This window comes from Periplaneta americana, chromosome 3 (genome assembly GCF_040183065.1).
Source record: "Periplaneta americana isolate PAMFEO1 chromosome 3, P.americana_PAMFEO1_priV1, whole genome shotgun sequence".
NCBI classification, from domain to species: Eukaryota; Metazoa; Arthropoda; class Insecta; order Blattodea; family Blattidae; genus Periplaneta; species Periplaneta americana.
Genome location: NC_091119.1, coordinates 59,098,624 through 59,125,254, shown reverse-complemented (window position 1 = coordinate 59,125,254; position 26,631 = coordinate 59,098,624). Strand labels below are relative to the sequence as shown.

Genomic DNA, 26,631 nt, shown 5'->3' with positions numbered 1-26,631 from the left:
AGCATTTAGTTGCCAATTTTCACTGAATTTAGATGCCATGTTCTGAATTTGTAAATTAAGGAATTGGATATAAGAATGATGTGAATGTAGTTCACGCCCATTTTGCGTAAATTAATAAAATGAATTCTTATAGTAAGGGGTATAAATCCACTAAATTCAAATTGATATCGTGAAAAGTGAATATAATATATAAAAAAATGACAACACTGTCAGGACTTAAGTGATGCTTTCATAATAATGTATATTTCAGAAAATCCCTTGTTTTATATCTTGATCCCTTGTTTTGTTGTTTAGTCAACTGTCCGAAGACAGGTCACAAGTGATATCAAGGCACCACCTATAAAGCAACTAAGCCAGGAAATAATGGGTAGGGTGGCTAATTATATCCTTTAATTGTTGTATTTTTTGTTTTAGAAAGTTGTTCATTAGCTGTTTATTTCCAGAATTCATCAAATTGTTGAAGGATAAATTTTACATAATGGGATCCTACTTTTACACAAGTAGAGTCTAATTTATGAGATTTATATCTTGAAATATTGTTCCTCTCCAATAAAGTGTTGCTATGAGACTGTATTGCATTGTACAATTATTGGAAACATAACTTTTCGGCTTGCACACAAATTCCACAATTCAGGACCTCTGGCCAAAATCTACGGCTGACCATTAAGATCCAGAATACAAAGCAGAGGTTAAATTAAAAATACAATATGAGTGTGGAGAAAATACAGAACAATGATAAATTTAAAAATAAAGTACAATTTGATTTCGGAGAAACATGAGATGAAAATACATTGAAGAGTAATGAAATGAATGACTTGTGTTGAATTCTTCTGATTTTTAATTTCTATCAGAGCTAGATGAGATTTTGTTTTGAACTATTTGAGAATATGTTGAGAAATCGACATTTTCAGACCAATGTTTGTCCTCATAAAATGGTATATTATGTTAAATCATTATATTTTAGGAAATCAGAATAGGCCTACATTTTGTCATCAGAATTATGGTTTTTCTTTCTGTTTGCAATTACTTGGGCTTGATTAGTAGACCTACAATAATCATATCCCTTATCGGACAGCTTGTAAATTAATATTTTTTGCCAATTATTTTTTAACCTTTAATATATTTACTGAATAGAGTAGAGAATAGAGTGTAAAGCAGCAAGACTTAATGAAACCAAAGACGTTACAATAGTATACTAGACTCACACAGAGCGCTGGTGTGCTGTCCAAAATTGAAACCAGTCTGCGCATGTTTACGCCGCCATGCCACTGGTAGAAATAGAGCGGTAAACACGATTGTCATACTTGTCCTTTGTTTTGTCTCGGGTGTTTTTAGTGAATAGTGTGAAAGTAATGGCAATATAATTTTGAAAGATGACATATTATCGCCGCGGACTCATGCTTAACATGTCGGCATCATACAATAACGTGCGGTGTGGTTTAAAAAAATAATTTTGCCGACCGATTGTTGCTCTGTACGTTTCACTCTAAGCGTCACGTTGTCACGTCTACTTTCTCGATAAGAATAAGCACTAGTTTGTTATATTGTTAAATGGCTATTATTATTATTATTATTATTATTATTATTATTATTATTATTACATATACAAGTACGTTGGGTTTCTTAACTCTTAATAATAACTCTTTAATAATAATTTTTAATCACATACCTTAATGTTCGTCCTCAGCACAAGACATTGTAACCTCGGGTTTAGTCTACGTGGATTAGACAAGTAAGTGTCATTTAATAATAATTGAAGCAGCTTATTGGTTGCATTATTGAAATTGAGGCGAGTGATTGGAGCGGCGACACAAGAAATTGAAAACAATAATACAATAAAATTTCAAAGACCTGCCGAACGCATGAGGCCGCTCAAAGACCTGCCGAATGTTAACCATGAGAGCGCGGCGATAATACCATCCCTGTTTAATTTTCCAAGCCATTTGCAAAAGGTACGATGTAATATTATCTCTGTTGTTACAATATCAATATCATTAAAAATCAATCAGTAGTTTACGACAATAAAGAATACTTAATTGTTAGTACAGGTATATCAGACTGTAGAGAAATCCCACTGAGTGAATTATTTAGACTTACACATCAGATGTTAAAACATTAGTGGAAAGATAACTTTTTGTTTTTATTATGTAAATGAATTTATCTGCAAGATAATAAACTTTCATTCAAGATCCATATATGGATAAATAAATATACAGATAATAAATAAATAAATAGCTATAATAGCTAAGCCTCCTTTGTGAATTTATGATTCAGAGTTCACCTATAAATAACTCTTTTACATTTTTCCGGATATATTTTATTAACAAAAGCAAGGAATGGCATCTTATTGATATTGCATATGTGCATAAAAATTATGTACCATCACTCCGCAAGCAATGATAATATATCTATTTTATTTATTTAAAATAAAAATACAATATGTAAAAAATCCACACATAAAAAGTATGTGGTTTTTTTTATCTTGCATAAAGTGATTGTTTAGTTTATAGGTCTTCACGTTACCTATTGTTTGCAATGTATTAGGTACAGTACCGATACTTTTTATAATTGATAGCATTCCCTTTATTAATTGAAGAATGAATTCAATGTAATTTGGCTACCTTCGCATATTATATTTTGCCAGATTACCTATGTCCTGTGGTCTAAAAGTACCGGTAATATAATTTATTTTTGATTCTCTAAAACTTAACAACAAGTCTATACTAATTATCGCATATTTATTTCACTTAGGAATTTGATTATAACAAGAACTTGTGTAATCAAGGTGCATATATTTATGTCTTGTGATCTAAGAGTTAATATGTTAATATAATTTTAGATTCTCTGAAACCTAACAATTTGCTGATTATCGTAAAATTATACAATCTATAATGTGTATTGTGTAGGCCTATTTATGGATGTATCAGTATGTTTTCTATAAATTGCTGCATACGTATTTTCTTTTATTTAATGTTCTAACACATATCAATGAAACTTTGAATATGTTTATTTCGTCCTAATTTTACGTTAAACGTCGAAAATGGCCATAATATGTCAATTTTAGATCATCACAGCGTTAAATTGCGTGATTTACGCACTGCTATTATTTGTCTGCTCTCCAACAATATGGCGGCAAGCGCAGCGTTCAATTTGCCCCGGTTTCCTCGTTTCGCGCAGCCGAGACTGTAGGGGCTTGAATGAAACAATACACATCTCTATTTTTCGGCTTTAGTGTTGCCGCCATCTAGCGTCAAAAGATTCTATTAATACGAAAACTGGAATACCACTGCCACCTGGCGAGTGAAATTCTAACTATTTACTAAGTGAACGCTTTTGATAGGTTAGGCCAATCGATATCTCTGTTTCTGCATCTTTGTATTGAAAATAAAAGGAAAAAATAGAATAAAAGGTGTAAAGTCTTATTTCAGTGTCTTAATAATAAAAGAATTTGAAATATATGCTAAGACTTTTCCTTCTACAGTTATATATGTAATAAATTTCTAATTTTGCGAGATATCGAAATTTATTTTAATCGATAATTTGATAATCGAGAAGGGAAAGTCTTCCAAATAAGTGTGTTGTTGTAGGTAAGTGGTGGTAAAATGTTATGTAAAATGAATCTATGTTTATCCGTTTTAAATTTTGCCATCAGCTGACAAAAGTCGATTGGGAAAAGTATTCGCTTATTTTTCAGTTATTTGTTACGATATTTATTGTGGGATATATAATAAATTGCTAAAATCGCTGGGCTCATACCAGCATGGCACAGCATTCGGACGTTACTGGTTATGCATTTTCAGTGTTGCGTAGCTAAAATCACATATATTATAGATCTTGTTTTGCTTGTTTTAGATCCAAAATGGGGCGCGTTATCAGAGCGCAGAGAAAAGGTGCAGGAAGTGTATTCCGGTCGCATACAAAACACAGGAAAGGGGCACCACGTCTTCGTGCTCTTGATTTTGCAGAAAGACATGGTTATATCAAAGGAGTTGTGAAGGTTAGTAAATTGGAATAAATTTGTGAAGTTTTAAGTTCATGTATAGTAATAGTTGTGTTCGTTCACCGTATGTTATTGCATAGCACGATGAGTCTATACTGTAAGTATAAAGCTCACAGGTTCTTTTACAGACGGGTCATATTTTAATCATTGAAATGCTTCTAGGACCAAATGATCCTATTTTAATTTGGAAAAATATCTAATTATTTTCTTCTGTGCCAAATTGAACATTGGTCAGTATGGCGGACATCATCGAGGATACGTGACAGGATAGGTTTGGTTTGTTCAGGTTTTTGGTATGCCTACCAAAAAAAAATGTAGGCCTTATAATAGGCTATGTCAGGGGAACCAAAAATCTGAACAAACCAAACCTGATGTCATTGATCCTCAATGTCCGCCATACTGACCAACGTTTAATTTGGCACGTTTATTCATTCATTCATTTATTTATTTTATTCCATAGATCTTACATGAGCAATGATAGTTTTAGGTTGTATATCAAACAAAGTTAGATCAAGAGGATTATTAGGTGGGTTATAGGCACTGTAGATTTTGAAATGTTGTTGATTTTTCCATACTTCAATTCTTATTAAATCTAATTTGTCTTGTTTATCCAATTCTTTTATGATTTGAAAATTTGTAATTAATTTCTTTGATATACCTGCGAGAATTCCACTACTGATCTGTCTACCTTTGGGTAACAGTTTCATATTAAAACCTTTAAAACCAAAATATTTTAATTGGTCAGCATTAAGGTTTGCTTCTTGAATAAGGAAGATATCTGCATTATTATCTGAGAGTATATTGGCTAGTTCAGTCTTCTTAGCTGATGTTATACTGCCAGCAGGCGCGGATCTAGAATTTAATAATAGGGGGGGGGTGCTAATAGTAATTGAGGGGCTGGGTGCAAGAAGGGCATTTTAGAGGATGTGCCCTTTTTGAGTAAAACGCTTTATTGTGTTCTCTGATCTGTTATGCATATGATCACAAAGTTGTAGTTTAGTACTGTGATCATAGAGGTCAGGAGTACCAGTACCCAATATGTAAAGGCGTGCATAGATAACATTATTACGGTTTGAATTTTCAACATCAGTTTTCTCAAAACTTACATTTGAGAGAAGTGCCTTTCTTGCACCCAACCCCTCGATTAACATATGAATACAGTAGTATAATCACAACACAGAAGAATGCAATTAAAAACAAATAAATAAACCACAACAATATTGTCACTCTTAGGTTCTAAGTCTTCAATTAGTTCTAATTCTAAAGGAAATGGTGACTGGAATGGAAAGTCGACAAAATGTTACTTACAGTTTAACGAAGCTGAAGTCGTCTGGGATGTTTTCTTGCGAAAAGTTCTATTACTTCGTCCGGACTTACGTCAATGTTACGATGAATGTTGAGCAATACCAAACCATTCAGTCTGTCCTGGTTCATCGTCGATCTGAGGTAGGTTTTCACATGTCTCAGTGTTGAGAATGACCGTTCCGCGGTGCAAGTTGTCACTGGCATGACACATAATATAGTGAGCAGCTCTCTTATATTGGGGTAGAAATTATTCCTAGTATGCAGCAAAGCTTCTTTAGCCGTGTCTGTTTTTTTTTTGTTGCTCCTTCCAAAATTGAAACCACAAATGTAGCTCTCCTCTAAGCTCTGGAATAGTTCCTGGCAGATCCTGTTCATAAATCGTTGCAGCTTGTAGGATGACATCGATATTTTTATCAGGATCGTGTAAAAAGTTAGGAATCAAAGATTGGAGTTTAATTACATGACTGTGCCTAGCAGGCGAAAATCGTACTGACAAATCGCTTAGAAGGTGATCAAGAAAAGGAAGAAATACAATGAGGCGGTAATAATCTTTAGGAGACTTAGACGCAACATTATTGCGATGGATTTGTCTGGATGCAACTCGAGGTACATTTACTTCTACGTCTACAGATTGAGCCAATGCAACAGCCTTCTCAAAAAGAAAATTATAAGTGTTATTATCTCGGCAGGCCTGAAGAGTATTCATGACACATTCAACCATCTGGTAGCACTGACTTAGTTCGAGATTTGGGCTCTGTAGCTTCCGCGAAACACACGGTGTTATTCCAAATATTTCTCCTAAAATATGCAATGAAATTATGAATTCGAATTTTAGAATTGAGTTAAGCATCAAATGTGCCTTTGTACCATAGGATCCAAAATCTTCCAGGAATGATATAACTGCGGAGAAAATGACTAAAAATTGTAACACTGCGTCATGCCGTTCAATCCATCTTGTTTCACACAAGGTCTTTAGTTTCGTTTTCTTGTGTTCAGGGCATATTTGACTAATTTTTTCTTTCATCATGATTGACTGCTTGCTAGACTCCCTAACATATTTTGCTATTTCAGCTACTGTGTCTACAGTTTGTCTAACACTGGGAACAGAGCACGATTTTGAAAGTGACAAATTTAGACAATGTGAGGCACAGTGCATATAGTATGCGAGAGGCTGCTCTTTTAAAATTCGCGCTTGGACACCGCGAAACTTCCCCGACATATTAGCACCGCCGTCATAACCCTGTCCGCGAAGATTCGAAATGTCTAGACCTAAGTCCCACAGTTCACTTAAAACAACTTTTGACAATGCCTCTCCACTTAGATCTTGCACCACTACGAATCTCAAAAATTCCTCATGCAAGTAACACTTTTCTCGGTCTACGAATCGCACACATAATGATAGTTGCTCATTGGAACTGATGTCGGTTGTTTCATCTACTAAGATAGAAAAATATTTACTTTGGTTAACCTCTTCAACAATTTTCTTTTCAATAATGGTGCCACAACAGTTTATGAGATCGTTTTGCGTTGTTTTACTTGTTAGAGATGAGTTTTTGGGGGCATTTTTAAGATGACTATGCAGAATCTGATCACCGGCATCAACGCGATATTTTAGAAGCTCCCTGAAATTACCTTCATTTTGATTTTCGCTTTCCAAGTCAATCGCACCATCATCCCTGTGTCCTCTTAATGGAATATTTTGTCGGCCGCACAAAATAATTGTTTTTACTATTGGGACAAGTTTCATCCTGTTTTCGCGCACTGTTTGTAACACTTCATTATTCAATTGAACCAGAACATTCTCTACCTTACCTTCAAACACTTGTTTAAAGTTGTCACATTTTAAGAGAGCAGTTTTATGATAACTGTTCTCTGAATGTTTCCTGAATATTTCAGAGGCCTTTTTGAATTTTCTTAGAGGTTTCGTAACTAAATTCTGTAACGTCACTTTGCTTCGCCCTCCCTCTTTAGATCCGAATAAAACGCACACGTGACAGAACACACCTTCATCCTTCTTACTGTAAGAGAGCCATGGAAATCTTTTAAGCCACGCACGCTGAAATTGTCTAGACTGTCCCGGTTCTAGTGTCTTCGGAAATAGATATTTTTCGTCTGGAACCCACGGATTTGTTAGAGCTTTGTATTTTATCTCGTCGCTGCATATTTCTTTTTCCACTAAGCAACCAATATCTAATACATTATGAGTCGTCGAACTAGCGTCATCACTTTCACCGCACATAACCGATTCCACTGTTACAGTATTAACAGGCATACACTTTTCTTCATCAGTTGTATCATTGTCATCCGTACTGCACTTTTCTTTCACTTCACCATACGGCTTCTTGATGAATTGTAAGATATTTGTTTGAAACTTACGTTCCGACATTTTATAATTTCTTATAACTGTTACACTAAATAATTCACCTGTATGGACTGATCACTTCTCGTCTCAATTCAGAAGTCGAATGTAGTGGCTATTGTAAAGTACGATAACAAAGGTGTTGGTAGCGGCCTAGCTACAGTGTGGTAGGGGTGGTTACCGTTAGATTTCTGTTCCGAAGTCCGAGCTATTGTTAAACCCCATGGTAACAACCCCTAAGGAATGCGACCACTTACCTGATCTATTCACTTGAACTGTAAAGAGAGTTTGTATGCGAAAGAAAATAGCAAAATAATATTAAGTTTAGAGAGTGAAGAAATCATATAAGTTATATGAATAAAAAAATAATGCTTTGTACATTTTAAATAAAAAAAGTCTTTGAATTGATAGGGGGGTCTATAGCCCCCCAGACCCTCCCTTGTATCCGCGCCTGACTGCCAGCATACCACTGTAAGATGTTTAGTTGATTCTGTACCGTTAAAGTAGTCCCTGCCGAGATCCGATTCGGGGACTATTTTACCTCCAGATAATTTTATCTTAATTGGCAAGTTGTAGCCGATTTAAGTGAACACCATATTTTAAGGTTTTGGTGGCTACTTCATTCAAACACAACCCCCAGAATGTCTGGAGGACCACACCTGCTGTTGGTCGACGGGTCCATTGGACCTAGTTGGGAGATCTTTTTGATCACCAGCTTTCCCTCCTTAAGCCACTGGAGGACGATTTTAGTGCCATAGCAGGTCTCTTCTCACTTTATAGATCTCTTGGATATGGAACAATGTTCACACCTGTGGAGTAACGGTCAGCGCGTCTGGCTGCGAAACCAGGTGGCCCGGGTTCGATTCCTGGTCGGGGCAAGTTACCTGGTTGAGGTTTTTTCCAGGGTTTTCCCTCAACCCAATATGAGCAAATGCTGGGTAACTTTCGGTGCTGGACCCCGGACTCATTTCACCGGCATTATCACCTTCATTTCATTCAGACGCCAAATAACCTAAGATGTTGATAAAACGTCGTAAAATAACCTACTAAAATAAAATAAAATAAAGATATGGAACAACAAGTTTTGATGGAGAAATCGTTGCAATAAGTGAAAGTCTCAGGAATCTTCTATTTCACATCAATAAATTTAGGAATGCAGTTATATTGTCAGACTCCAAAGCAGCTGTTCTATCAATAGTCTCTAAACACACACCATCTCAAACAGCAGAAATAACTAAAATGCTCTCTCAATTAATATCACTCAATAAAAGAATTGTATTCCAATTGATACCATCCCATTGTGGAATCCTGGGAAACGAAAATGCGGATGCACTAGCAAAGAAGGGCAGCACTGCTACTTACAGACCTGTTACTAAATCTACATATTACTCTGTGAAAAGATTTATTAAATGTACATACTTAGACTTCAACAAACAAAATTTGATAAAACAATCTCAAGGGAAAAAATGGAACTCTCTGCATCATAATCCACAGTTAATTCCCGATTTACCACGAAAATCGTCTGTAGCTGCATTTAGATTGGCAACAGGCCATGATTGTTTGGCCAAACACCTGCATAGAATTGGAATATATGAGTCCCCTAACTGCCCATTGTGCAACTCAAACCAGAAATGGATTCGGAACACCTCAAAATCTGTGTTTCAGTGGCTGACCATAATAATATCTTTGAAAAATATTGGAGTGCAAGAGGTGAAATGACTTTGTCAAACGTCTGTCATTAGAAAACAACAACATGAGCAATGAAGCTTTAAGATGTGGAACAAGTCAAAATTTTACAATATTACAATTATAATTTTTACAGTTTTACAATTTAGTAATTTTCTAAAATTTTTACAATTTTGTGCAATTTTTTTTACAATATTTTGGCGAGATGTAGTGAAATGAGGTGAGGTCTGAGGATTCGCCAAAATATTACCTAGCATTTGCCTTTTGGTTGGGGAAAACCTCGGAAAAACCCAACCAGGTAATCAAATCAAAGGGGTTGATGCCGAGGACTCGCCATAGACCATCCAGCTTCAGTCCCACGACACAGAAGAAAATAGTTACCAAAATAACAATTAAGAAACATTTTGATGGAATTATCATTGCATCAAAATTATTTGGATAAATTTAAGAACATGGATTCCTTCCTTCCCCTCTTACTTCAAAATTCCAACCTTGTGCACACAAAATAAATTATTGGCACTGAAAAGTGCCTTTTCGTAAGCATAATGATTCGCATTCGACAAACGCAGACAAAACTGCTCATTTTAGTATTTTAGGATATAATTCTTCCTCTTGTCTCCTCATATGATCCATATATATTTTAATGTCTATCATGTGCTATCTTCTTCTGCCCCAAACTATTCTCCCATTCACCATTCCTTCCAGTGCATCCTTCAGAAGACAGTTTTTTCTTAACCAGTGATCCAACCAATTCCTTTTCCTCTTTCTGATCAGTTTCAGCATCATTCTTTCTTCACTCTTTCCAACACAGCTTCGTTTCTTATTCTGTATGTCCATTTCACATGCTCCATCCTTCTCCATATCCACATTTCAAATGCTTCTAGTCGCTTCTATTCACTTCGTCATAATGTTCATGTTTCTGCCCCATACAATGCTACACTCCACACAAAGCACTTTATTAGTTTCTTCTTTAGTTCTTTCTCCAAAGATCCGCAGATGATGTTCCTTTCTCTATTAAAAACTTCCTTTGCCATTGCTATTCTTCTTTTGACTTCTTGGCAGCAGCTCATTTATTTTTTATTTTAATAGGTTATTTTACAACGCTTTATCAACAGCTTAGGTTATTTAGCGTCTGAATGAGATGAAGGTGATTATGCCGGTGAAATGAGACCGGGGCCCAACACCGAAAGCTACCCAGCATTTGCTCATATTGAGTTGAGGGAAAACCCCGGGAAAACCTCAACCAGGTAACTTGCCCCGACCGGGAATCGAACCGAGGCCACCTGGTTTCGCGGCTAGACGCGCTAACCGTTACTCCACAGGTGTGGACGCAGCAGCTCATGTTACTGCTTATAGTACACCCCAAGTATTTGAAGCTGTCTGCTTGTTCTACTGCCTCATTTAGAATTCGCAAGTTTGCCTTTATTTTTCTTTTCATAACCATGGTCTTCGTATTGTTGACATTTATCTTCATTCCATACTACTCACAGCTGTCATTTAGCTCTAGTAGCATATCCCTTAATATCATCTCTTCTGCTAACAACGCCATATCTTCAGCAAATCTTATACACTTTATTCTTCTTCCTCCTCCTATCACTCCTCCCATGTTCTGAAAACAGTTCTCCACTAAATCCTCCAAGTAGATGTTGAACAGAGTAGGTGATAAAGGGCATCCTTGTCGTACTCCTCTCCCTATTTCACTTTCTTCTGACATTTCTTCTCCTATCCTGACTTTGACTCATTTCATATAAATGTTATTTAACAACCTCCTCTCTTTCCAATCCAAGCCAATTTTCTTCAGGATCCCCATCAATTTATTCCAATCCACTCTGTCAAACGTCTTTTCTAAATCCAAAAATACCACATACACTTCTTTTTTCTTCTCTAGGTATCTTTCGCCAATTGTTCGTAGCAGTCCAATTGCCTCTCTTGTACCTTTTCCCTTCCTGAAACCAAACTGCTCTTCTTCCAACTGTTCTTCCGTCTTAGAATGTAAACTTCGATTCAGTATTCGCAGAAGAATCTTCACCAAGTGTGATATCAGGCTTATAGTCCTGAACTCTTTACATTTCTTGGCATTAATTTTCTTTGAAATTGGAAGTGACACTGTCTCCGTGAAATCTTCGGGCCAGTCACCTTGCTCATATATTCCGTTGCATAAAGATAGAATTTCCTTCTTGTCTTCATCCAAGCATTTCACTAATTCAATGGGGATTCCATCACCTTCTGTTGCTTTGCCACTCCTCATTTCCTTAAGCGTTAGTTCAACTTCTTCCCTTAAAATAGAAAATCGTTTTACTTCTTCTGATACGGCTGCTTCGTCTTTGATATCCAAGTCATCTGGATGATTCCTTGTCTCATATAGCTCTTCTACATATTTCGTCCATTTGTTCAGTATTCCCAGTTTGTCTGTTATTTCATTTCCGATTTCAACTTCTATCAACCACGTGGATTTGATGCCTTATACCGCATTTTGATCAGTAGGTGGGTGTGGGTGTTGTATGTCTCAGACATAATATGACATTACACGGTATAATTCTGCCAATCTCCGATACACATGTTTGCTGTGTCAACCAGGACGGTAGTGGGTTACTATTCCAAAAATTAAAATTTCCTCACTGCCAACAATATATCTGAAAAGCATAGCTCTGTCTTGTGTTTGTAGAAGCGTGTGATTACACTTACAAAACGTTTCTGTGTCAACAGTTTGCATTGTGTGCACAAGGAAAGAATGGTGGGGATAGAGGAGAAGGAAGGAAACCGTAAACTGAAGTTTATCCCTAGTTTTTTAATGTAATGTTACGACTTACATATAAAAGTCAGTAATTTACCAGAAACAGTTCCTGACATCATGACCCACCCATTGCATGAGTGATGTCATACATGTAGCTGTTTTGAAATACTAGTGATATAGTATCAGATGGTTATTTACATTATTAATCGTATATGATTTTTAATAATTATGGTATTGTGTATGAATAATATAAGTAGCCTACTCCCTTATTGTAGTCCAGAAGGTCCAGGTTGTGGATTTTCCGATCGTTGGGACCTGCCCTCTAGCGGTTTATTCTTTTGGTTTGAAACCTGTTTTCACAGTCTGATGCCATGATATTTAATGTTATGTCGTCCACTAACCAGAAATACGCTAAGTTAGACTGTGTAATACATACTTTAGTATTGTGATGTGTTATTTGTAATGGAGCGTTTGGAACTATGAATTCTCACAATGTAAACAAAATCTAGACTTCATATTCTTGATTTTAGTTTGACACTTCACTGTTTTGAACACTACTGTTCAGTTCTGATGTTTCCATCCCGTGCTAGTGGGGAAGAGAGTGGTTCGGTTTAAAGAGGAAGGACAGATATATATTCGGAATACAACTGTTCCTGCTATCACTGTATCACTTTGTTCATATGTATTATTATTCTGTCCATTACATCGGGAAATATACCATTTCTTGCCCAATAATCTGTACATGATTACACAATCAATCCCAGTCTAACTTGATCAATGACCCAGTTTGTTTCTAGTAATTTGATTAGTGAGATGTGCCCCATTACATTCGTCTTTTCACTTTCCTCGACTCAATAGGATTTATCTACGTAAAAATCATTATTTTTTAGTCCTACAGAATACATCTGTTATGGTAAAAATTAATATTAGAGAAGAAAAAAGTCGCTCCGGCACCAGGGATCGAACCCGGATCCTTGGTTCTACATACCAAGTGGTCTAACCATTGAGCTACGCCGAAGTCCAATCCACAGCATCAGATCGAACCCCTCTCCTGCAATGCTTTTCCCTTTGTAGCCTGACTCCAAGTTGGTCATGTATGCTGACATTTTATATTAAGTCAACTGCCATTATACAAGGAGCGCACTCAGTTGAGTGACTTGGTGGCTGGGATTCCACAATAATATGCACAGTAATATGCACTGTTGCTCGAAGAATCCACGTAAAGATTATTATTTTTTGGTCCTACAGAAGACATCTGTTATGGTAACAATTAATATTAGAGGAGAAAAATTCGCTCCAGTACTGGAGATCGAACCCGGGTCCTTGGTTCTATGTGCCAAGTGCTCTCACTGTTGAGTTACGTCGAAGTCCAGTCCACAGCACCGGATCGAACCTCTGTCTTTCATGTTTTTTTCCCTTTGTGGCCTGACTCCAAGTTGGGCATGTATGCTGACATTTTATATTAAGTCAACTGCCGGTGCTGTGGATTGGACTTCGGCATAGCTCAGTGGTGACAACGTTTGGTACATAGAACCAAGGGCTGGATTCGATCCCTGGCAACGGAGCTAATTTTTCTCCTCTAATATTAATATTAATCAATAGGATTTAGTTCACACATGTACGGAGTGTGTCCATTAGTGAATAATAAATCATCTTATGTGTCTTTTCTTGAGACTGTCAAGGTTGGATCAAATGATACAGCTTGTTCTTGCACATGCAGTGATTGCAATGTGTACACTACACCCTTGTTCCAAAACCACGTTATATATATATATATATATATATATATATATATATATATATATATATATATATATATATATATATATATATATATATATATATAGTATAGAATAGAATGAGTAATCAACATCACATTGATTGAACAATTTATTCAAATGATTTAATCATACAGTCATTCGATTGTACAAATCATTTGTTTATTCCCAACAACTCGCTAACAATAGGTACTGTAGTGTATGTTTGCTCAAGCTGAGCTATCCTCTCCACACAGATTACCTCACCACTCATTTTTCACTGTCCTATTTCCCTAGGACATATGATAGGTCCCTTGTTCAGATCCAGAAACATTGGAACTGAACTATACTACTCTCCACACACTTTTTTCTTCTGTTCTCAAGGCAATACTTATTTATTTTTATACAAAATTCGAAACTCCAGTCTTGCGTTATAATATGTCTTGCTCATACAGGTCAGTCAAGTTACGTTTCATTTCACTGACTGTATGACATATTGAAAAGTACATTACTAGGTTGAAACAATGCTACTACCATCTTTTGCATAATTTGGATACTTAAATAACATGCTCTGATGGCATCTGTAACATAATTGTATAGCCACCAGCGTAGCCCAGTTGGCAGAGAAACTTGTCTACTGATCCAGAATTCTGCTCGGGCATGGATTTGATTCCCGCTTGGGCTGATTACCTAGTTGGGTTTTTCCGAGGTAAAGTGAATGCCAGGTAATCTATGGTGAATCCTTGGCCTCATCTCGATATTACCAATTCCATTGGCGCTAAATAACCTACAGTACAGCCCGTCGTTCTCCGGCCCTGATGTTTCTCGTGACCGAGGGAGACAGTGTTGCCGATACGTATAGATAGAATGAAAACTGTCATGCACTCGCCGGCCGATTTTGTGGCGCGGAATAAAAACTAATTCGAAAGCGTAGGCTTGCCTATAAATCATTTTACATATAACTTAGATCACATCCTTTGTTAATGTACACAGCTAGCGTAGATCACAAAAAAAAAAAAAAAACATTTCGAACGCATATGTAAATCATTTTACAGTTTTACACAAACGTAAATCGCATCTTTAGTTAATGTACACAGCTAAATAGTTATAACAGAATAAAAACTAATGCGAACACGTATGTAAATTATACATAGGCCTACAGTATATTACCACAGACTATGGGAATATCTTTATAATGAAAGTGTATCAAATGAAATACTTTCCTTAGAATCTGTTGATACTCAAGTGGAAAGATGCCACACTTTTAACGGTTGTTTTTCCCACTTTCAAAGCGTCACTAACTCTATCTACCCCTTTCGTAACAGGGAGAAGAGGTTCTCCATTGTCTCGCTCCTTCTCAAAATATTCACGCAATCTGTGTATAAATTGATGACTTTAGCTCTTAAAAGAGCCGATTTTTTCCTTCTTTGATTGTGACTACCACTGGCCATATTACTATATCTATAAGGTTTACAGGCACCGGTCCACACCTGTGGAGTAACGGTCAGCGCGTCTGGCCGCGAAACCAGGTGGCCCAGGTTCGAATCCCGGTCGGGGCAATTTACCTGGTTGAGGTTTTTTCCGGGGTTTTCCCTCAACCCAATACGAGCAAATGCTCGTAAATTTCGGTGCTGGACCCCAGACTCATTTTACCGGCATTATCACCTTCATTTCATTCAAACGCTAAATAACCTAGATGTTGATACAGCATCGTAAAATAACCCAATAAAATAAAAAAAATTACAGGCACTGTAAATCGCTCAAGCACAAAACAACACAACTACTTCGCCTGTACTATAACACAAAGAACTAACGACTCGTTCGCCACGTGCTTCGCATAAAAAAAGAAGTGGCAACATCGAGCTAAATACATCAGATGCTCATAGCTGGTTGGTTCTAGCAGACAACTTTAACCTCTAGTGCCTGCCTCTCTCCCAGTATTGCAAACTGCGATTGAATTAATCTTCGCATATCAGAACTCGTCTTGTAACAGCAAATTACAATAGAATTAAAAACATTACTTTAAACCGAACCGGAGTGTTTTAAGGTTAAAATTTAGCAGAATGGTTTCATTCACAGTGGAATTTCGAGGTTCTTTTCACAACGTCAAAACGCCACAGGTTGGCAGTGCTGATCACTATCTCTCTCGTTCTCTCTTCTCTTTCCAAGCGAAATGTCAGAGCCGGAGACTGGCCGGCTGTAGTATAGTTGATACAGCATCATTAAGTAACTTACTAAAGAAAAAAAAAATAAAGAAACATAATATTGTTTTAAATTACTTTAAAATTTAACATTTCTACCTTCTTTTTTCAACACTTGATCTTATAATTCCACTGATAAAAACATTACATAACAGTTCAGAAGCAGCAGCAGAACCTGGATCAAATCCAACTCAAAGTACAAGTAAATTTAAAATGAAAATATAGTATCAGAATATGTAGAAAAATAAAAAAGTGAGAAGAGAAAGAGGTAAATAGGAGGAAAGGAATAGAAATAGAAAACAAGGTGAAGAAGACAGAAATAAAGTTAATTTAATTGTCACATTTCATCATTTGTTCTGTCATTCATTATGTAAGAATCTTCCCATTCTCAAAGTGATGTCAGAGATGCTTTCTGGAAAATTACTGATAAATTATATAATGTGAGTCCCAGCAAACATCCCCGGTGTTTCTGCCGGATGACCAGCAGATCCCCCTGCTACAGCCGCTGCTTGTGCGCATGAACTTATGGTGCTTTGCACAATACTAGGGAAATGGACCATTTCTCTAGTAATTCGTTCTGGTCCTTTTGCATGTTTGTAATTAGAGGGGAATGAGAGCTGTGTCTCATTTAGTGTAGTTTTTCTGAAGAATTACCATTTGTTAACAGGACATCATTCATGACCCCGGTCGAGGCGCTCCATTGGCTATGGTTCACTTCCGTGATCCCTACCGCTTCAAGACTCGCAAGGAGCTGTTTATTGCTCCAGAAGGGATGTACACAGGCCAATTTGTGTACTGTGGCAAGAAAGGTAACAATGAGTCTTGCAATTTATGTAATTTATGTAAATATGAACATTCTTATTTCTAGGGTTCTTCCTTCTAACTTGTGATGAAGATCTAGTTTTTTCAACCATATATAGCAGAAAATAACTACAGGGTGATTCAATGACTATGTTACAAACTTTTAGGGATGATAGAGGAGACAATTAGGAATAACTTTCATATTGCAATCTATGTTCGGAAACATTCTGTTTGGTAGTTACAACCTGGATATGTTAGTGTAACCAGCTAGAAGCGAACTTAAGGCCATCCTTTTGAAATTTGGTTGCAGACTGTTCCTGCAAATGTTTGTGATTTCTCATACACATGGTATAAGCTACTGTATAGGACTGGTAACTGTGTCCGCGGTCTTGTTGGTGAGGAAAAGGTTTTCTGTGGGAAGCGAAGAGGGAGGGGGGAGTTGAGCTTATTGGTAAATGTACTATTATACGTGCATGAAACATTTCCTCTTACCTTGTCTTCGCCTAGGCTTGCAGTGTGTTGCAGACGGAGTCGCGTTTCACTCGGATTCTTCAGAAGATGAACTGCCATTTTCACTATCGCTGCCCCCGGCTTCACTATCACTATCAGTGTTCAAGTTGATTGATATTTGGTCAATTACATCTGGAACTACTCCGTCCTTTTCCCAGTATTCTGCTTCTAAATTGGCGACGTGGTGGCAGAAACCTGCCCAATCTTGTCGTGTTACCTCCTGTATTGCGTTCTTCGTAGTTTCGCACAGCTTTGTTAAAGACAAATCTCCTGTAACATTCGTGTCCCTTACAATTCTCTTGATTTTCGACCATGCGAGTTCGATGGCATTTAGATCACACATATATGGAGGAAGACGTATCACAACATGTCCACTACCTGACAACATGTTATCTATTCTATACGTCTTCTCCTTTGGTTTCAGTGGAAGAATCAGTTTATAAAGGTCGTTCTTACGCATTGTCTCATTGCACTCGACTCCTTTCTTTCTCAGCCACTCTATCATGTCCCCTTTGAGGGCATAGGGTGATGGCGCTTTATCAACCTGAATACAATGGTATGGTGCATTGTCTAAAACGACAACAGAATTTGGCTGAAGATTTGGCATAAGTTGATTAACTACCCACTTTTGAAAATTGCCGCTATTCATTTGCCCATGGTAGTCTCCTGTTGTAGAGCCAGCTTTGTATATTAGTTCTGCACCGGCAAGAAAACCACTTGCGCCCCCGGCATGTAGTATTATCAGTCTGTTCCCCGAATTCATATTGTCCTGAACTCCCATTACGTCATCACTTTGCCAACATCTTCGGTGAGTTAGATTGCTGTCGACCCACGTCTCGTCTACGTACACAATTTCACGTCCTTCTTCTCGATACTTCTTCATTTTACGCAGATAGTTTGCCCTCCAATCTATAATATCCGGTCTTTCTACCAAGATTTTTCGTTTTGACTGGCATTTCCTCCATCTAAACCCCATGCTTTTCACGACTCTGTTTAGTGATTTTCTGCCCCAAGGAAAATTGATTTTTTCTTTAATTACCGTCAAAAGTTTAGGTATTGTCGGCACTCTCTTTTCTTGAATATAAAAGTCTTGTATTGTATTTCTTATAACACACTTGTCGAAGTCGTCTACATGCAGTATATTACGAGATATTATTCGTCTCTTCTTTCCTGGCGATTTCAGAAGTCTATCCGGACTGTTTTCTTTTCTTATCTTATGTTCCTTCCTAATCTTCTTTATTGTACTATACCCTACTCCAGTGTATTCGGCCGCTCTTTCAGTTGATTTATTTAAGGGAATCCTCAAATGTTTTTGCACTCTTTCCTCATCGCACTTCTCTATGATGTTAGCTATTATTTCTCTTGCTTCACTATGAATAGTTGTGTTTGCCTTTCTATTAGCCATACTAAACGAAAGTGTTTAAGACTATCGTTCTTGCTAATATCACTGCTCTATAATCTCGCACTATTATTCCTATACTATAGCTATGCACATCCTATACTATTTTATCACTACACTACACTATACTAATCCTATACTAGATATATGCACTACACTGAATTACACAGATTTACTGTAATTACTGTATAAGGAAGTTCTGAATTGAACAATGTAAAGAATACTGTAAACTCAAGTTGACTGCACTCTCGCAATATATATTCAGAACTGGTAGTTGTCTGTCAATGTCATAGAAAGGCCACCCCCATCCCGAACCTTTAGTACCTACCCTCTTCCCCGCGGTTGCGGCAGACCCCTCTCACACGGACACAGTTACTAGTCCTCCACAGTAGTTGGCATCGTAAATTATATTTTGACTGATTAAATTTTGCAACTTTCCTCGCAACTTGTTATGAATTTCATTTATGAAAGAGGAAAAGACAATGGGAGGGAAGTTGCAAGGTTTTTTAGTCGGTCAAAATATCATTCACGATGCCAACTAAACGACATTTTATAGAAGTTGAGAGGATGCAAAGGCATTTCTTTCCCCTTCTACTTGCCCTGAGTCCATCAGTGACAGACCTGTAGCAGTTACCTCTTATACCTACACCCCCCCCCCCCCAAGCTGTATACACATGAAAGTAACATATTAAATAAAGTACGTAAGTGAATATAAACTACAGTGACGCATGTTTGAATATATTTTAGTGTCGTTGTTACAATATTTTCAACTAATAATTAATTAAATTAAGGAATGTTAGTTTGTATTATGACGTCATGGGGGAGCAACACATTGCAGATTATTCCATTGTGTATGCTGTAGAGTAGCAACTAGCAGTGAAGAAAACGTTTATCTTACTTAATATAAACAGAAATAAAATGAAATATAAACGCTTAGTATAGACTTTCGAAATATAGATTACCAGTAAACACTTTAAAGAATGAAATTTGTCACTGTGTTGAAAGCCAATTAGTCTAACTTTAGTGAGATGGACATAAAGAATGATATTTGTCACTGTCTTGAAAGCCAATTAGTCTAACATTAGTGAGATGGACAATAGTATCTTCCCCTTCACTGATGGTAGAGAGTGTGAGTAGAGGGGAAAGACCTATCAACCAAACTTGTAGCTTGTACCATGCTAGCAGCCTGGGTAGCGCAGTCACTATAGCACTGGCCTTCTGTGTTCGAGATTGCGGGTTCGATCCCTCTCTAGGTCGATGGCATTTAAGTGTGCTTAAATGCGACAGGCTCATGTCAGTAGATTTATTGGCATGTAAAAGAACTCCTGCAGGACAAAATTCCTCTACAGCGGCGACATTGATATAACCTTGGCAGTTGCAAGCGTTGTTAAATAAACTGTAATTTAATTTATACCATGTTCATGAGAAATTACCAACATTTCCAGGAACAGGTCGTCTGCAACCAAACTTCAAAAGAATGGTCTTGAGTTCTATTCTAGCTGGTTGCACTAACATATTTAGGCTTGTAACTACCAAATGGAATGTTTCCGGACATAGGTTCCTATATGAAAGTTTCCTCTGTCATCCCTAAGAGTTTGTAACATAGTCACTGAATCACCCTGTATAAAGAAATTGCAAAATCAACTATAAAAAATGTGTTATGAGTCATTGGAAACAAAATTACAACCATTTTCATGCCCTATAAATTTTACAGATATAAAAATTTCAATATAGTGTTTTAGAAAATGTATTCAATGCAAACACCTATCCTGATACTATGAATATTGTCGCTGTAGTCTAAAGACTTCATTTAAACACTACACAAGACCATATTACTTTAAACTACAGAATAAACCTGCCTAATGTCTTCAGTTCTTGGAATGAGTTCTGCTGACAGATTTAGTCCTGATACCACAAGTATTCTTTTCTCTTTTCGTAGAAAACACAATTTCTTTTGATACCAGTGAAAGACATTTTGCTAAATTTTAGACCATGCTGTCTAAGGTTAAAGATTTGCAAAAAACCTGTAGAAAAAATACATGCTAATATAACACTATTTCATATTTTTTCTGCAGCAAAACAAAAAGAGCAAGAGAGAAAGACAGTCGGATAATCCACCAATCCGTTAATAAAATGACGGAAAATCTGGGTTCTACTGTATTTTGAGTTTTATGTAATACAGGGTGATCCATTTTGGTATGGATAAAATAAAAACACTGTTAAACATTTACTACTGAACTTTATTCATTGAAACTTTGTGTATACCGCATTGAAAGATGGGAGATTTCTCAGAACTCTACATGACCCCCCCCCCCCCCATTATGCGGTCTGCACAACTCATACCAGTGATGCAATTCAGCCCATGCCTTTTGTAACTTCAGAGAGGAGATTTGTTGGAAAGCTTGAGTAATTTTTACCCTCAGTTCATCATTGTCCCTGAGTTTCTAGACAGTGTCTTTAAGTAAACAGCACATGAAGAAATCAGGAGAGGTTACATCTGGGAAGTTTGGAGGTCAAGCAATTGGTTCATCACGACCACACCACATAAGATTAAAAATGACGAACCTCCCATGCCCAGTGAGGGGCTGCACCATCTTGCTGGAATGCAATGTTCATTTTGTCTTCCTAGAGTTGTGGCAACAGAATCAACTGCAATATGTCCGAGTAAGATCCATAGCGTATTGTCTTTTTTCTGCAAAGAAGAAGGGTCCATACACTTTATCATGGCTACTCTGCACCATACATTTACTTCTGGACTTGAGCTTTCAAGCTCATAGGAGACTTTGGATTTTCACTTGCCCAAATATGTAATTGTGTGTGTTTATTATACCGCTGACATTTGTTTAAGAAGCCGTCACTATGGATGCAGAATTGAAGGTCATACACCCTTTTTCCTTAAACCAGCATTTTTCATTTCACATTATGCATTGTTATTTTTCATTTTCATTCTTGGCATGTATGAAAACTTCTATAGTGAACACCAATCAAAATATCCCGCATTTCTCATGGAAAACAAGAACTGAAAAGACTGTAGTGGACTTTGTTGTCAGCGAACAGCTGGATACATTAAGAAGATTGATTGATTGATTGATTGATTGATTGATTGATTGATTGATGTATGGAAACTCCCATGTTTTAAGCATAACATTACGAGCAAGTTATTTCTCATACTATCATATAGCTTTATAATAATAGATTAATATTATCCATACCCAAATGGATCAGCCTGTATTCATGTAATGCCTTTCATATTGTTTGTCAACCCTCACTTTTTCAGCTTTGTGTTGAAAGTCTGATACAAGTGAAATCTTATATTCAGAGAAACACAATAATATTTTTAAATCCATTAAAGGTAACAGACATAATGATGATTTCTACATTTTCCTGAGCATCGTGAAGAATCATAGAGGCTCTTTCTGAATGTCTCCTTTTCATTGATATGCCTAACAGATGCATATATAGTTACAGTTCAGATTAATTTTCATTGAAATATCTTATTTTCTTTATGAAGCTAACTTGCAGATTGGAAATGTGATGCCCGTCGGCAGCATGCCAGAAGGTACCATTGTGTGCAACTTGGAGGAGAAGACAGGTGACCGTGGCCGTCTTGCTCGTGCCTCTGGAAATTATGCAACTGTAATTGCACATAACCCTGATACAAAGAAGACCCGTGTCAAGTTGCCATCTGGAGCCAAGAAAGTTATTCCTTCAAACAACAGGGCTATGGTTGGTAAGTATTGCATGCACATGCACACACACAAGAATTGAAATTAACTTTCTCATCCAGACTCGCTATCGAGATACTTGTCAAGGTGGATGGTTCAGTTTGCATGATAGGCAGAATGTTGGTGGTTTCCAGTATTGAACACCCATTACTGTTTCTGCTAAAGGCATTCATATCCAACAGAATGATTGTCAGTAGAGGCGAGACTGGAAGTAATGGAAGCCTGCATATAGAATTCATGAACAAAATCTTTGCCATGTGGTAAATCTACTACTAGTATTATATGTAGCAAATATTTACTTCATATAATAAAAGCTGAACTTAGACATTATTTTCATGTAAAACATTCATTGCACTTAACCAGGTTTGACTCTGTGGTAATTGGACCACATTCTGCAGAAAGGAACCAACCCACATACAAATTTAATGTCTCAGTAATCAAGTAATTTCAAGGATCCATATTTTGAATAAAGATACTTTGTATAACACACTTTTTGTTAAAGCAATAAGTATGTAGTTATATTTGCTTGTGAATTTCACTCACATTTAACTTTAAAGTGCTCCATCCATAAACCACAAAAGAAATAAATTAAAATCATCAGTACCAGTTGCAGAAGACACAGCCCTGCAGTATATATTGACTACACCCCAACTCTGGCTACTAGCAACAGGCATCTATAATGAAAACCAATCAAAATACCCCTCATTTCTCTTGAAAAACAACTGAATAGACTACAGTGGACTTTGTTGTCAGCAAACAGCTGGATACATTAAGAAGATTGATTAACTTTAAAGTGCATTTTTCTCAGTTTAAGTATAATGTGGGTTGGTTCCTTTCTGCAAAATGTGGTGTAATTGAACGTAGGGGCACAATATGAATTATTTTGTTTACTTCAGGCATTGTTGCTGGTGGCGGAAGAATTGACAAACCAATTCTGAAAGCAGGACGTGCATACCATAAATATAAGGCCAAGCGCAACTGCTGGCCCAAAGTGCGTGGTGTGGCTATGAACCCTGTTGAACATCCCCATGGAGGTGGTAACCACCAGCATATTGGTAAGGCCTCTACTGTCAAGAGAGGAACGAGTGCTGGTCGTAAGATTGGTCTTATTGCTGCTAGGAGAACTGGTAGGATTCGTGGTGGAAAGACCGATACCAAGAAGGGAGATGATTAAACTGGAAACTCATTTGATTTATTGAAAAATGTATTATCTGTTCGGATGTTCAATATATTTGACTCTGTGATAACAGTGTGCTTTATTTTGATGAGTATGTACTAGAAATAACAATACATGCAAATGACATTTACAGTGATAATTTATATTGGATAATAGAGGTTTTCTATTCATTACCTTTGGCATTATTGTTATTTCAGTACATGCGACCCAGCTCATGTTCCTGTCCTTCAATTCCTTGTGTGCAATGTCCTTTTCTTGTGAACTCGGAACTAAATTATTTGTCAATATATTCGAGATTTACTAAAAAATGTTAATTATGAGGAAACAATATTTATTTATTTTGGTAGAGTTAAGGCCATGAGGCCGCCTCTTTCACACTACCAGAAGTGAAATACACAATGAAACAGTGACAAAAATAGTACCTGATATTAATAGTCATACTTAAATATAAAAATCATTTTAATGCACATTAATAAGCTTACGTAATATAAAGAAATATTGACTAAACATGATATATAATTGGATCGATTGGAGCTACAAGGAACCAAGTTAAAATATGCGTTTTGGGTTATGCAACAATTTGAACACAGATGTCATGTGCATTGAATGGTGGAAGAAGGAACTAAGACTTTTAAATATTCTTTTGTCTTCTATAACAAAAATATAATATTTGGAATGTTTTTTGCTTCTGAAAAGTTGTGAAAAGTGACTTAGTTCCTTTTAGCTCCGACTGATTCAATTGATTTACATTCATATCTTAATTCTACTTTATGATAGACCTAAATGACAATTTATACAAACACACAGAATAACTTATAAAAATCGGCTAACTCTCACAAATCAATTTCATGTAAAAGTATGTAATTTACAATTTAGATTAACTGTTCGGCAATCCCTGACATGACGAGGTAAGGAGTTCCATAGGCGACAAATTGACACGGTGAAAGAGGATGAATAGAAAGAGGTACAGTGATTCCGTAACTTGGAATCTACAATTGACATAACAGCTTCAAAATGTTTATTGTAGAAACTAACAGCTTGAACCCAAGTACCTCATTATGTTAAGATAGCATCAAGTGGCAAGGGTATGTGCACTAGATGTTCCTTTATAATACTTAATTCTCATTGGGGCTTTCATAGATACTTTTTTTGTTTATGCTATTAGATTACTTGCATTCGTAAAATTACTTCACTTCTTCAGCGACACATGCATATGCATGCACTAAAGATGTGAAATGAACATGCTAGGTTAAAGAAATGTTTAGTGGGTTTCAACATAGAGGTCACAGCATTTGAATACAAAACAAGGAATTCTGTCTGCTTGTATGCCTTGAGACCACAAAACTTTCAGCCCATCATTAACAAATCGTGCAATTGTTGCATGGGTTCATTGTTAAAGGATTCTCGAACATAGGTGTGGCTTAGAGAGGGTTTCTGGATCCAGTGTCCCAACATGGTTGGCTGTGTAGCATCCCAAGATATTTGTTACATTTCGTGGTTGGGAGCACAATCTAGTATATACAGTCACGAAGCTCAATATATATAAATATGCAAAGATTAGATAGTTGCTCACCACTAGGATCGCTAATATCGGCTCATTACAGGCAATGCAAAATAGTACCGGCACAGTCTATTGTTTCTAGCACCCTCAAAACTCAAGTTTCGTGACTGTATATAGTAGACTGTGGTTGGGAGTATTTGTTGATTCTATTGTACTTGGCCATAGCAACCATTAGCTTGAGAGATAACAGCAGTTCAGTTCGAGATCTGCTATCAGAGCTGGCACCAAATGGTCTACATCTCATTAGAATAGATAGGGCATGTAAACTCAACATTGTTGCCCTGATCCCTTAGTGTTCACTTCAGTTCACGCATGACCACGGGTGAAGTTACAGTGCATTCTGCAAATCTAATTGGCTAAATTAAAGACATTGATGAATAGGTCATAACCCTGAGTGATCATGACTCTTTTCATTTCTCTTAGAGCATCCTCGCTGAAGCGCCAATTTGCACAATATGGTCGATAAGATCTCAGAAGCCCTTGTTTCGAGCAAAACTAGCTTATGTGTCTTTTTGCGTCTGATGGCATGAGTACACTAATATTGGTAAGTGTATCCTTCGGTACCGTATAAATAGAAGACCACTGCTTGACCAAGACGCTCAGTGTAGGATGGACAATTAGACAGACTTAGATAGGTTGGGCAATTCAAGTTGGATTAGTAGGTGATCCGTCCCTGCCAGGATGTTATGCAGTCAGCGAGAGACTTCATCCTCTCGCATGGAAGAGTCTTCGATTTTGCATCATTCTTCATGGTAGCAGCAGGCCTACCATACATTGTAAATATCCCTCTTGTAACCAATATATCTTGCATATCAATGATCAATAAACTTCGTTTAGATGGAAATTAGATTTGTAGGTAGTTATGATATTGTTTGAGCTTGAACTTAAAAATAACCTGAAGATAATTTCCAAGTAGCATTCCTATTCTAATCCCTTCATATTTCTACTGAGAGACGACAGTGGTGTCAGAATCCTGATAGTGAAAATATTGCGTTAGATTCTTGGAGGCTTTGAATGTAATTGATCCTGAGTTCGATCCATCTGCCCTTCTTGTTAGGTTGAAGAGAAAGTTGCCACAACATATACACACACACAGATATAGGGTGAACCAGAACTTTATCGACAAACTTTCAGAGGTTGTTCAGGGATGTTGGCTGAGTGTTTTGATATGAGGAACCTATGGTCTCTGGTGATGTATTACTGAGTAATGTGTTGTTGATGTTTTTACTTGTGGCATGTCTTTTGGACAGTGATAAGATGGGTTCTGATAGATTACAAGGAAAAATTAAAAAGTAATCAACTAAGTTGTGAAGTAGATACTGTAATATCATAAATTGTAATACAAACAATACAAAAATTACATTAGTAATGAAACAAACCTAAGAACAGGACTCCAATCGACAGTAAAATGAATAT

At 36.8% G+C, this 26,631-nt stretch overlaps 1 protein-coding gene across 1 annotated transcript; it reads left to right on the top strand.

Annotated features, from left to right (window-relative positions):
* The first annotated feature begins 3,320 nt into the window (after positions 1–3,320).
* Positions 3,321–23,724, top strand: RpL8 (ribosomal protein L8). Its single transcript, XM_069820558.1, has 5 exons — positions 3,321–3,587; positions 3,853–3,997; positions 16,710–16,851; positions 22,264–22,482; positions 23,374–23,724. Exons 2-5 carry the CDS (start codon positions 3,860–3,862, stop codon positions 23,649–23,651), a joined length of 777 nt encoding a protein of 258 aa, XP_069676659.1. The 5' UTR covers positions 3,321–3,587; positions 3,853–3,859; the 3' UTR covers positions 23,652–23,724.
* Positions 23,725–26,631: the final 2,907 nt, after the last annotated feature.

Excerpts from the sequence above, each read along its gene's own strand:
- RpL8 (XM_069820558.1), top strand. The coding sequence starts at position 3,860 with ATGGGGCGCGTTATCAGAGCGCAGAGAAAAGGTGCAGGAAGTGTATTC. Across the intron at positions 3,998-16,709 it reads ATATCAAAGGAGTTGTGAAG|GACATCATTCATGACCCCGG; the intron begins GTTAGTAAATTG and ends ATTTGTTAACAG. Across the intron at positions 16,852-22,263 it reads TGTGTACTGTGGCAAGAAAG|CTAACTTGCAGATTGGAAAT; the intron begins GTAACAATGAGT and ends TTCTTTATGAAG.